General features: G+C 41.3%; 1 protein-coding gene across 4 annotated transcripts in view; it reads right to left on the reverse strand.

Moving 5' to 3' along the window:
- The window catches only part of MPG (N-methylpurine DNA glycosylase), a 61,742-nt gene that overhangs the window by 14,648 nt on the left and 33,035 nt on the right, over window positions 1-14,059 (reverse strand). For all 4 annotated transcript variants that reach the window (XM_007499180.3, XM_056805769.1, XM_056805767.1 and 1 more), the window contains one exon: window positions 8,855-9,059. In XM_007499180.3, coding sequence (XP_007499242.1) covers window positions 8,855-9,059 — 205 coding nt within the window. The remainder of the gene's footprint in view (window positions 1-8,854; window positions 9,060-14,059) is intronic.

Consider the following 14,059-nt stretch of genomic DNA (forward strand, 5'->3'; position numbering starts at 1 on the left):
ATACTTCTTCACTTTCTCTTTTTTTCTGATGATGAAATCACCCTCCCTCCTCCTTGCTATGGTTATCTGTACCACTTGTGCCCTTGATGACAAGCCTAATCTTTTCTGAGATATCATGGCACAAAATGACCCTGGAGACAGATATTAATTTTGCATGCACATTTATTTCTACAGATGCCATCACATCTTTCTCCTTTTCACTGTCGAATTCCAAAAATTGCCAGCAGGTATTCCTTTAAGGCCAGCCTGCCATGGCCTTTCATTCCTTTCATTAAAAACTGACATTCCTCAATCTGGCCATAACTTCCTTTCATTCCCTTTCTCCTTACACCTCATACCTCCTAAAACTCTTCTTTATCCTCTTCAGCACCTCCAGTCACTCCACTCAGACTTCATTTTGCTCTCTTGCCAATGTCAATCAATGCTATCAGCTGTATAAAACTATTCTGCTCATCCCATGCAAAGCCCCAGCTCTTTACTCCCTCTATGAACTAAATCATTCACTGCTGGAAATAGCTGGAGAAAGTCACAGACTTGGTTTACACTTGTAAAAATTAAAATTAGATCTCAAATAATGAAAATATTATATTTTAGAAGGTTTATTAAATGATCATTAGAAATCAAGGAATAAAGAGGATACAAAATAAAAACCACGTGTGCCCATGGCTGGTTAGCTATTTTTCAAAATCCCCACCTTACCACCAACATCGATTGCTGCATCATATCAAAGAGGGTGTGGGAGCAGTTACAGCCAGTTAAATACCAATAACATGATCTCACCAATGTGGAGACATAGGAGAGATTATAGGGAATTTTGGGAAATACTAAGGGCTTCTGGGGAATGAGGTCAAAGGTTCAAAATCTACATTTATACATACTCCAGATTTTTAATCTAACTCACCTGGGCTTTACTGCAATAAGGTGATTCTTATATTCCTTCCTAAATGATTTCCTTTCTCACTCCCACTAGTTATTCCAAACCTTCTCTTCTCAATCCTCCAACACTTCCCCCTCCCCAATTCTCCCAGTTGAGAACCTCAGCTCTTACTTTACCAAGAAAATTGAGGCCATTCACCTCTTCCCTCTTTCTTCTCATCTCACATCCCTCTGACATTATCTTTTAATCTCTCCTTTTATCCAGTCTCTTATAATGAAATGGCCCTTCTCCTTTGTTAAGCCCAGCTCCTCTATGTTTGCTCTTGATCACATCCCTTTTCCATTTCCAATCATCAATCTCATCCTATCTACTGATTTCCTTTTCTGCTGCCTACAAACACACCCAAGTCTCCCCAATCCCTAATAATATCCTCACCAGTCCCCTGCTGTCCCCTCAAGCTATCATCCTATAGATCTCTTCCATATTACCAGAAGGAGGTCTCTCTCTCTCTCTCTCTCACACACACACACACACTGGGTAACTGAAGAGGGAGAGTGAGAGAACTGAAGAATAGAGAGAGGGAAGAGATTGATCCTCTCCTCTCTTCCCCTTGGGGAAGACAGCACAATTTGTCTTCCAGAGGGACAGAATATATCTTCTCAGAGATTGGGTTTGGGAGATAGAGGTTAAGGACTGGAGGAAAAAGTCTTAGAGAAATGACCCACTGCCTCCCTTCTTGATCTTAGCTGTTGTTGAGAGGCAGGTAAATTTCCTGCTTCTGGATCCTCCCAATATCCCAACTGTCACCTTTCCCCTCAAGACTTAGTTCATTCCTCAGCCTTGGTCTTGAACTAGTTCTCCCTTTTGGGGAATGATTCTCCACAAATCTTCAGTCTCCTTCTTTGATATCAGTAAGCAGGCAGACCTGATCTAAATGGTAACACTTTATTCTTGAGAACACACATGGCAGGGAGAGTGAGGGTATTGAGTGAGGAAAGTGGGAGATAGGAATCCCTACAGATTAGCAACTGACATCCCCCCAAATTCTGAGGGGTTCAGGCTGTCTGCCCAACCCCCTTTTTGGTCAATTGTTGGGTTTATCCTTCCTCCTAATTAATCTGGCTATGAGTTGAAGTTCAGGACAATTTGGGGAGAGAGCTTCTCAGTAGACAGCTTTCTATAAAGTCCCAGTCTACTTTTGTCTTCAGCTAGAACCAGAGAGATTTAGGGGTTCACTGGAAGGTAGTCAGTGTCCAGAGGGATACTCCACCTCAGAGGTCCTCCTCTCAGACCATTCACTCCAGCAGAGAGCTGACCAGAAGTAAGCTGGCAGTTCTGAATTCTCTCAACTCTTCTATTCTTTCCTGGAATCTTGAGTCTTCCTTGCCCTTCCCCTCACTTGAGGTGTTCTTGTGCATTGCTGGATATGATTTTTTTCTTTCCTTTTGTAACTTCTCTCTTATGTTCTCAGCCAAATTCCAAAAAGCCATTTACACACTTTGCCTTAATTTCTTCTTCTCTCCTCCAACTCTACAATCTGACTTCTGGCCTCCTCACTGGACTGAAATAGCACTCTCCAAAGTTATAATCGACAAATCTATAGGTATTTTTTTCAGACCTCATTCTTCTTAACTTTGCTGAAGCCTCTGACCCTGTTGACTACCTTCTCTTCTTAGATACTCTCCCCTCTGAATTTTTAATGACACTGTTCTTTTCTGGTTCTATTCTTACCACTTCTCAGTCTCCTTTGGTAACCCATTATTCATATCCTACTTTATAACTGCATAATCTCAGGCTATGTCTAGGACCCCTTCTTTCTAAATATTCCTGTTCTTGGTGACCTCATAAGCCCTAATAGGTTTATCAGCTCTATGAAGATCTATATATCTATCTAGTCCCAGTCCCTCTCCTGAGCTTTAATCCCAAATCACCAGTTGCCTATTGGATATCTCCAATGTTTATCCAGAGACATCTCTGTACAAGTACATGAGACATATACAAAATAGAACTCATCCTATCCTCTAACCAAATCGTAACCAAACTTCCCAATTTCTATCAAAAGTATATACTACTATTCTTGCAATTTCTCAGACTTATAATCCCAATGTCATCCTAATCCTTCACTATCCTTCAACCTACATATATTATCCTTTGCCAAATCTTGGCATTTTTTATAACCTCACCATTTCTTATATCTCTCCTTTTCCCTCTACACAAATATTCACCACCTTAGTTCAATTCCTCATCACTTCTCTGTGGTGAGTGAAAGATAAAATGAAAATAAAATGAAATAAAATTAAAATTAAAAAAAAAAAAAGAAAGATGAAATGACTGAAGAAACCAATGTTCAGGCTTCTGGGCATTTGAATTTAAGCAATGTGTGCCAATTGTTCAGCAAACTAGGGCCAGATCTCCTCAGCTTAGGCCTGGACCCTGAATACAGGGGGAAACAAGACTTTTATACATGTAAAAATGGAGATTTGAACCCCAGACTTCAATCCCCAGAAGTCCTTGGTACTTTCCAGAATTCCTTATAATCTCACCTGAGTTTGAGAACACAATTTAGTATTTAAAGGGCTCTCTGCCTCCCAAGACTCTCTTCTTCCGCTTCTAAGCACACGAGTCTCTCTACTTGGCAAGCACGATGTAGTGAGCAAGATGTGAATGGGCTAATGGCCCTAGGCACGTGCTTTTCTTATTTTGTATTTTCTTTATCCTTAATTTCTAATAATCTTTAATAAACCTCATATATAATACTTTTAGTAGAGAAACTAATTTAATTTTTACAGTTTATCAGTAGAGACCAAATAGAATTTTTACACAGTTATTAAAACCAATTAGTCAAATAAGGCAAATTAATTAAAAGGAAATAATTCAACATTAGATAATTTGATTTCCAATTAGAAGAAAGACTTAGACTTTCCAAGTTGGGAGGGGGAGAGTGAACAAGTACAATTCCCTGAATTTGGAAAAAGTGGTATCCTACTCCCTTAAAATAGCTGAAAACAATCAAAGGAACATGGACACAATGCTGATTAATCAGAATGGGGTCAATTTTCAGATATGGCATATGGGTTGCTTGAGATATATAACTGGGAGAAAACTCCTTCCATCTAACGTAGAATCTAACTGCATTTCTGGTCAACATAAACCAGGTCCTTAGTTAAGAGTGTCTAAACAGGGGTACAGGTAGTCCAGTTTCCCAGTGTGCAGGGCTAGGTTCAAACAATGTAATATGGTTTTCTCCCAATTCTCAAAACTTAAAAAAGTTTTCTCACAAGACAAAATTTGGAGTAGACCCATACCTGAACAGAAAAGCAACTGAGCTAGCTCCAAAACTGAGTCACAAGATGGAGTCAGTGTGGTTCCTTTAATTGCTTCCATTCCCACTGGGACCCACTTGCTGTTCTAATCCTCTCAATTCTCTCATCTAGCTGAGACCATTGCAATGGCTTCCTATTTGGTCTCCCTTCCTGAAGTCTCTCACCACTTGAATCCATACTCGACACAGCTCTTTCCTAAAACTCAGTTCTGAATGAACTCCAGTGGCTTCTACTGCTTCTATGATAAAATGTCAACGTACAGTATGGTCCCTCCTTCCCTCCCTCTCCAACTTTATTATATGGTGCTCCTTTAGCCTGCACCCTACTGGTCAGCCTTGATCTTCTCTTTGTACTTCACAAGTAGCCGTTCAATTTTTCTCCCCCTTAGAAAGTTTCTTCAGAGTAGGGATTATTTCATGGGCTACATAGGGTGACAGTTGAACAGAATGAACTTCAAAGGAGAAAAATTATTGAACGATGATAGCAAAGAATGGGTCCAAAAATGACAGCAGGGAGCAAGGGGTGCTCTAGTTTCTACTGCAGGACCAGCACATCTCAGGGTTGGAGGATGGTAGAAGACACAAGCAGTGCCAGACATGACAGCCAAAGATTCAATGTTATCTCAGAGAAGCCTAGTTTCAATGAAGGCAAGTCTATGGAAGGAGGAGCAAGGGAAGAAATCTGGAAGGAAAGGAAGCTTATTCATAATGAAGCAGGAATTCCAGAGGGCACAGTAAAAATAGAGGCAGATATCAATTAGGGAATGGATGAACAAATGGTGGCATGTGAATGTAATGGAATATTGCTAAACTGTAAGAAATGATGTGTGTAGTGAATACAGAAAAACAAGGAAAGAGCTATATGAACTGAGACAGAGTGAAGTGAGCAGAGCCAAGAGCACAATATATACAGCAATGATAACAATGTAAATAGAAAGAACAATGACACACCAGAAAATCAAAACTAAAAGTAACAAAATTATAAAGATCAAGTAGGACTAGAATGAAGAGATATGAGAAGGTGGAGGTGGCAGGTCTACAGGTGTCACAATAGTCCATGTATTTTCAGAATTTTTCTATGTAGTGATCACTTGTGTTCCCTTTTTTCCCTCCCTCTGTCATATATATCCATTTTGTCATATCAGATGGCTCTGTGGGAGTGGAAGAGAGAGGGGGAGGAATAGTTAGGATAATTATGTCGATGTAAGAAACAGAAAATATCAATGGAAACAAAAAAAAGAAAAAGAAAGGGCAGAGTTAGAGTGAAATTTGGGTGGAGCAAGGTTGGTGAGGATGGGATGATAAAATGAGAGCTAGAGACTGGGGATAGTTTACTCTTAGGCAGCTGGAAATTAATAGGACGACAGGAAAGTAACAGGTGGTAGGAGTTTGCTAAACATAGATGTGATAGTTTGGGTGGCAAATGAAGTAGAATGGTCTGTCTCCTTGGAGTGATATTGTCAGGGAGAAAGATCAGGGGCATTGTGTGCTAGTCTTGGCCCGCTCCTCCAGGAGGGGCAAACTAGGCCTTGGTCATTCTCCCACGGTGGACGAGGCTCTAATTTTGGGAAAGGTCTGTGTGGGAAGAGGCCCAGTGTCTCAGAACTAAGTAATACAATTACCTCCAAGACCTACTCCTTCCCAGAAAAAACTTTCTTTAACTACTGTAGCCTACATTCATCCTTCCCTTCTCTCCAGCTAGTACTTGACCAGGTATAAGTAGGTATTGCTAGGGATATGAATGCTTACCTGTCAATCAATGGTTCCAGTCAACATCCCAAAGACTAATTAGACCAAATCACTCCTCCCTGTCCACCACTCCCTTAAATATGTTACCTTTCCTGAGGGCAAGGATTATATTCCTTTTTTCTATTTTGTATCCCCTGCATTTAGTCCAGCATATGGCACACAGGGTTTAATAAATGCTTATTTCAGTTTTTTTTTGCCACTTTCCAGCAGTTTCCTTGTATCTCTAACATCTTCCTTTTCTGACTCCTTTTCTGCTTGGCCCTTGTGACCCTGGACTCTGACTAGTGAACATTCAGCCACATCTCAGGCATTTGCATACCATTCCAAAAGATACATTTATCTTCCCACCCTGCCCAACTCTAGCTCTGAGAACAGTAATTAAATGAACTTTATTATTCCTAGAAATAAAATAAAATAAAATATAACACTACTCACCCTTCCCTCTTCCTGGCAACCGCTTCCCTAAATGTGGTATCCTTCCCTATTAGAATGTAAGCTCCTTTAGGGCAGAGACTATCCTGCTTGATTGAATTTGTATCTCCAGCCCTAGAACAGAGCCTGGTGCATAGTAAGTGCTCATTGCTCGGTCATATTCTCCATCAAGAATGTATGCTGCTAGAGCGAAAGGAGCAGAACCAGGAGAACATTGTACACAGAGACTAATACACTGTGGTATAATCGAACGTAATGGACTTCTCCATTAGTGGCGGTGTAATGTCCCTGAACAATCTGCAGGGATCTAGGAGAAAAAAACACTATTCATAAGCAAAGGATAAACTATGGGAGTGGAAACACCGAGAAAAAGCAACTGCCTGAATACAGAGGTTGAGGGGACATGACAGAGGAGAGACTCTAAACAAAACTCTAATGCAAATATTAACAACATGGCAATGAGTTCGAATCAAGAACACGTGTAATACCCAGTGGAATCACACGTCGGCTATGGGGGGTGGGGGGGAGGAAAAGAAAATGATCTTTGTCTTTAACGAATAATGCTTGAAAATGATCAAATAAAATATTATAAAATTAAAAAAAAATAATAATCCAGCTCCAAAGGTATAAGGAAATAAAATTAAATGCTCACTTTACTTGTTTCCTCGGTGGTTGGAAAGAATTCATGCCACTTTGCAGGGGAAAAAAGCCAAGCCAACTCCCTCATGATTAGCTTATATCCTAGGATAATTTGGATCAATAAATGTTCTTTTAAAATTTGGTGTCATCAGAGGAAGAATGATTACATGAAAAATAAGATAGGAACTTTTCTGTGCATGTCATTTCCTTCTTCAAAGGATGCTTGTGGAATAATACTGACAAATTTACTATGCTTATCTTTGTGTACATTCCTATTGTAATAATTAAAATAGTATATGGCTTAAACTGTAAAAAAAAAAAGTATGCTGCTAGATAGCAAGGGCTTTCTTTTCCATCTCTTCTGTAGTAAATCATACAAATCTAGACACACTAATGGACCAAGGGAAAACTCCTTGGCCTGAAGCTGTTGTTATTACTGGAATTCTTAATCTGGCAGACTCCTTCTGGCTTTCCAAACTATCTGAATTTTGTCCTTAAAATTCTGGAGTAAAACTCCCTTCCTCTTGTTCAAGTAACAAGATCTAGGAGAAAAGCAAAGGAGCTGAGGCTGAATTATTTCCAATTCAGAGAATTCTAGCACCTTCAAGAAAGCCTGGAGACAGAACTGTCTTACAGAGGAAACAGGACAATCCACTTCTTGGGGTAGGGAGTAGAGGGGAAGAATTAAAATGGTCAAATTAAAATGACTGTTAATTAATGTACCAAGATTTCTTAGGTAGGCACCTCACCATACTTTTCAGAGCAACGAGGCTTCCCCTTTCCCTCTTGGTTATTTACTAGCTGATTAATCAATCAGTATTTCTAAAGCTAAGACACATACCTCAAGGGGTACCCAAGTGCTAACCCTCCTAGGCCTATCATGGCAATGGCCTTCCCCAGAGGCCTAGCCCTTGGATCCAAGCCTCAATAATTCTGACAGCCTCAGTGCTTCAGGTGCCTGTGGGAAGGTCCAAGAAGCTCTTAAAAACAACCTCAGTGATGAAGTCCCATCTGTGACCATCCAACTCTAGGGCACTCTTCTTCCTTAGCTTGAATTTTTAAAAATCTATTTCTTCTTTATTTCTCTATGTCTTTTCTTAGAAGACAGCAGGTGGAGAAGAGAAATGGCATAGAGAGAAAAAAGGAAGGAGCAATCATAGGATCCTAAGGTCCTGGGATTTATATTTGGAAAGGGCCTTGGAGACCATCAGATTCAGGCCCCTTCATTTTATTCCAGATGAGAAAAGGATCATCCCAATATCATACAGGCAGTAAAGAACAAGAGCTTGAACTGTGGCCATGGCCCCCCCAATCCAGTTTGCTTGCTGCCTTTCAGATAAGAACTTCCCCATGAATCTCTGCCGAGATGGAGAACCAGTGGGGTAGAACATTAGATATAACATGAGACTTTTTCAATATGTTGTTAAGTTTAGCTGAACTTTTTTCCCTTCCTTTTAAATAAACCATTAGTAATTAAGAACCCTTTAATAATCCCTCTGCTAGGGAAGGGACAGCATAAAATGCAAAATGGAGATAACATGTGCTCTTACAATAAATGACCAATATGGAAGTGTATTTTGCATGACAATAAAAAGTTTTCAAATAAAATTTAAATAAAAAACAACAAAAACAATCATGCTACTTGCCAGCAGAGTTAAAGGCTAAAGGAAGGAATTTTGAAGTGCTGGCTGAGGAGAGTAGCTGGTTTCATAGAAATTTGTCTCCTTTGGAAATTCAAAAAGAAGAGTCTTCCCTGCCTCTTGCAGCCACCTGGATGACACTATGGAGGACCTCGGCCTGGGCCGCGCTCCATCACAATGTCTGGCCTCACTCACCTTGGCTAGAGACATTCATGCAGAAGTACATTCCATAGATGATGTACACATACAGCGTCCCTGGCTTCATGAACATGCCTTTGTTTCGAGGTGTCTGCCTGCCCCCCCTTGAGTGTGCTGCCTCATCTTCAGCTCCCAAGTATGCCTCTGTTTCAACCACTCGGCCTCGAACTTCAGTGCCATCAGGTAGTCTCCGGACCAAAACCTGAAAATCGAGTTGCAGAGTTCTTAGATGAATAAGCCCAACTTGGGAAGGACAAGAGAGGAAAGGATCAAATTGTTAAGTTTTTGCTAAAAATAACAGGCCAGGCCAGCCATTAAGCATAGGCTGCCCTCTTCCCACCAGGTATTCTCCCATTGCTTCTGGCACACCACTGCCTGGGGCATCATGGAGGAACATTGAGGGCCTTAGACTTAAGAATTAGGAGACCTAAATTCTAAACCTGCTAAATTCAGACCTCTTCAATAGCCATTAATCCCTCAAAAATCACATGAATCTCCTTCCTGGCTCTTTGCTTCCTCCCCCAGACTGAATGAGTCAGAGGGTAAGGAGCATCCACACTCATCATCAGCTCCATATCATTTCTGGACCTTTGATCATTTCTTTATTATTTGGTTCCCAACCAAAGCCCAACACAAAATTACAGAAAAAGGCATGACCAGGATGAGGCTCTTATCTGTTGGACTCTTCATACAAGGGAGAAAAGTCCCAGGGCTCTGCTGACCCCAACGATCAGCCCAGAGGAAAGAAGAAAAGCTATCTGAGGCAATGTCAGCAGAGCACAAAAGAGAGGCTGGCTGGGCAGACAGCATAGAACAGGGATGTACTAACCACTCCAAATGTGGGAGGTAGCTCCCAAGCAGGGCTGGGGATACACCAGGGAGAACAATTCAACATGCCCCTCAAATAAAATGAACTTTCCAAGTAGCTAACTAAACTCTTTTCCAGACAGCCTTTGCCGCACTGTTTAATGTCTTCATACTAACATGTGGCCCAAGCCTTCCTATCTCCTTAATTAGACTCACTCTCACATTTCCATCATAAAACCAACCCAAGTGGTTTGGAATGACCATACAAAGACCCTGCACTTAATTGTACTCAGATGACTGTATTCTAAAGCCAGAGCCAGGGTCATCCTAGTCTCCTAATGGAGTTACCAGAGCCCTGACAGGTCACAGCTGCAGTCCAAAAGTCATTTGTGATCACAACCTCTAGTAAGAAAATAACAGTCGTGGGATCCTTGGATGGCTGAAAAGATGGTCATTTGAGGTCAACTGCCTTTTCTAACTATGGTTTCATGAGATTTCAGCCTAGAAGGGACTTAACAATAATCTTGTCCATCCACCTAATTTTGCAAAAAACCAAGACAGACACCCAGAGAGAAGGGCAGGAGGTCAGACAAGTAAGCAGCAGCATAGCCAGAATTTAAACCCAGGGCCTCGGACTCCAAACTTGAAGTCCTTTGACACTGTGCCATTGCTTGGTCTGATGAAGAGGCTGTACTTTGAAGGAGGCAGAAAGAACAAGCAATTACAAGGCAAATTCTGGTTCTGACAGTCCAGGAGCAGAGGTGTGATTTCATTCCATTCCAGAGCCAGCATTAGTTTCTCAGACGCATGTAAGAATTGAGCTAATGCACTAGAGCTCCTCTCAGCTGGCTGTGGGCAATGAGCCAGAAGCTGTTCCCCAAGGCTATGAGGGTCTCAAAATCAGAAGGCCTAAAAGTTCAACAGGAGTCAAGAGTGCAAAATGGCATCCAAGAAACTAAATGTGATCTTCATAGAAGAGAAGTCATACCTGGGGCTCAGCTGAAGGAACTAAGATATTTAGCCTGAAAAAGAAAAGCCTGTAATACACAAAGGAAGCAAATTCATTCTGTCTGGGTTGAAGAGAGGTTATTCAAAGGTGGCCCAGGCCCAGGGCCTGCCTCAGACACCTCCAAGAGGAGGCTGGATGACTCTGAGGGTTCTTCCATCTCCAAGTTCCAACACTGCCACTTCTTAGCTGGGTGTTCCTAATATTACCTCACCTTTAGAAGTCTCTTTTTTCTTCTCAGTTAGGTGAGCTAATGTGATACTTCCCAGGCTCACAAGACTGGTGTGAGAAAAGTGCTTTTGTCCACTGTAAAATGCAACATCATCACCATCAATGCTCTTACTAAGGGCCTTAGGGTTCTTTCTACAAAGAATTCAAAACACAAAAACCTTTTCATGTCCTTTTCAAGTGGAAACAGGATGGTAGGTGGACAAAAGAAGCCCCAGTGAACTATCCAATGGTACCATCAATGACAGACTTGAAACTGGGTCAATCAATCAATCAGTCAGTCAGACAGCATTTACTAAGACCTACTATCTCAGGACTCTTGACTCCTAGGCTTGGGTTTTCATCACCCATATGACCAAAGCATGATCTGATTTATAATTATGTTTCCACACCAAGGCCCTTAAGGTAATTAGAGTGGGCAGACCCAAAGACACGGTAAAAGAGAATTTTCTTCTTGGCTTTATTTGTGATGTATAAAACCATTCTACAAGTTGGTAGGCAGACAGGGTTAAGTGACTTGCCAAGGGTCACACAGCTAGGAAGTGTCTGAGGTCAGGCTTGAATTCAAGATGATGAGTCCTCCTGCCTTCAGGCCTGGCACTCTATCCATGGTGCTATCTAGCTGCCCTGTGGGGTCGGACTAGCTAACCACTAAGGTTTCTTCCCATGAACCTATGACTGCACTGTCCTTCAAACATAACCTGTACCTTTTCAACTCCAAGTCTTTGCTTATAATATTCTCTATCCTGTAAATGTCCTCAATCCCCTAATTTACCTAGAATTCTAACCCATTCTTTAAAGTCTAACTCAAATGTCATTACCTACATGAAGTTAATATTAATAATAACCTTCCTAAATACATTTTCATATAAAAATGAGTATTATAGTTATCTGCATTGGTGACTTATTCCCCTGTGAGACATGAAGTTCCACGTGTGGGCTATGTCCTATAAAAACTTTTGATTTCTCCCAATGTCTTTGTATACAGTTGGTTAATACATGCATCAGAAAGGATAAGTAATAGACAGCACATTCTGAGGTAGCCAAAAAACTGAAAAACAGAAAGTGGATTACCATTAATGCCTGAACAAACTGGCATATGAATAAATGAATAAATTAATGAATGAATGAAAAAACATTCAAAGTGTTGTTATGTGCCAAGCACGGCAAAAGATACAAAAACATGTGAACACACTCCCTCCTCTCAAGAAACTTCCATTCTAATAGAGAGACGGGTGGGGGATAGGGGTTTGTGTGACCAGAGAGGAATATTTTGGTCTGGAAAGTTACAGGAAGGGTGAATGGAGCTACAGAGACACAGAATGACACCTTTCCAGGAACAGAGACAGAGCTGAATTGATTATGTTTCCAGAATTGGACAGCTTGGGGAAGATGGCAGGTAGACTAACAGTGACATGTGGGTGGATGGGTAAAGTTAAGTGTAACTGGGACTCAGACAAAATGGAGTGGATAACAAAGCACCTGCCAATCAAGATAGCAGGATCCTAGGGCAGGAAATCAGTAAATGAAAGAGTTAAGTCCTCCAGGGCAGGGGTATCAAACTCAAGCAGAAACAGGGACCATTAGTCTATACATAAGAATCCTTGCCAAGGCATCCAGACAGTTTTCAAATGCAATATCATCTAAGTTTTACTACATTCTTGCTTATTTTGTTAAATGTTTCCCAATTACATTTTAATCCATTTCTGGATGCACTAAGGAGTGCTGTGCCATGCCCACCAACCACTATGTATGTAACACCTCTATTCTGGGGCGCGGTTTCTGATTAGAAAAGAACAGGGGCTGATGAGAAAAGCAGAATATTATTGTACTGAAGAAATGATAGATATGAAAGATTCAGAGACACATGACAAAATTTAAAGGAACTGAGGCATGGTAAAGAAAGCAGAATCAGGAAAAAAGAAACAAACCCGTGTAAAATGATGACAGTAATAAAAATGAAAACAATGCTTAAAGGAAGCTAAACTCAGGTTATGAGCAATGACAAAATTTGGTTCCAAAGGCCAGATGGATGCTCTTCTCAGTAGAGACAGGGCACTTCTGAGAACTGGATGTTGCGTACACATATACTATCACACTCAGTGGCTATATTAGTTTTGCTTAACTATTTGTCTCCATGACAAGAAGGCTGGATTGTACAGGGAAGGGTAGAATTGATTCTGGGAAACTATGGGGTAAAAAAAATGAAAGAGCAATTTTTAAAGAGAACAGATAAATGCACCAGTGTCTGGCATAGAGTAGGTACCTAATAAATGTTTATTGACTGGTTCCTTTTTTAAAACCAACAATATTTCTCTTTGGAAACAACAGATAAAATTGCTGGGCTCTGCTTACTAACCCCCGGATTAGCTTCAGCATGAGATTTTTCAATGTAGATTATTACCCAAGTGAACTTCCAAAGGAAGTCACAGTAATGGTATAGAAAACCAAACTGGGGAAAGGGGGCGAAGGGCAGGCAAGGAAGAATGGAGAATCTGACAGTGCATTCTGCGCCAATCAGCCTGGGGTTTTTGCCCTGAGTTTCTAAAGGAAATGCCCAAGTCTTGCAAGCTCTCCTACTCATTCAGAATGGGACACATGCACTGGAGTCACAAATAAGGGTTTGCAGCTGCCTTCAAAGTCCCCTCTACATAGGCAAAGCATCCCTGGCTTTCTGAGAACCACAGCCTAAGTCCCAAGCAGGAAGATTGGCTTTGTTTCCAACTCACAGAAAATCATCTCTTGGAACCCAAACTGGCCAAGTTGCTTCCCCCTAGATATAACCAGGCAGATGTAGAGGGGCCGCTCTCCCCAGAGACTGGGAATGATTGTTCATTTGTAAATAAAACACCCTTCCTGCAGGTGGAAAATGGTCATTATTCAAAACAGGGAGACCAAAAATAGCTTAGTCAACAAAACACACTCCCAGGCTGATCAAAGTGACCCCCAAACACAATTGGGCTCTCTTTCCACTAAGAAGCAATAGTGGGGGATGGGGAGGGATAATGGAGCCCAGGGAACTTTGAACCACAGACCACTTGGGCAGTCACTCAGCTCTCCACAAGGCAGGAAAGCAATGGGCTGCTTATAGGAGTTAAAGACCATTCTGGCTGAGGGCCATGGAAAGGGGCCCAGTCTGACAGAGGAAGCACCTAGGGGAG

This window comes from Monodelphis domestica, chromosome 7 (genome assembly GCF_027887165.1).
Source record: "Monodelphis domestica isolate mMonDom1 chromosome 7, mMonDom1.pri, whole genome shotgun sequence".
NCBI lineage: Eukaryota > Metazoa > Chordata > Mammalia > Didelphimorphia > Didelphidae > Monodelphis > Monodelphis domestica.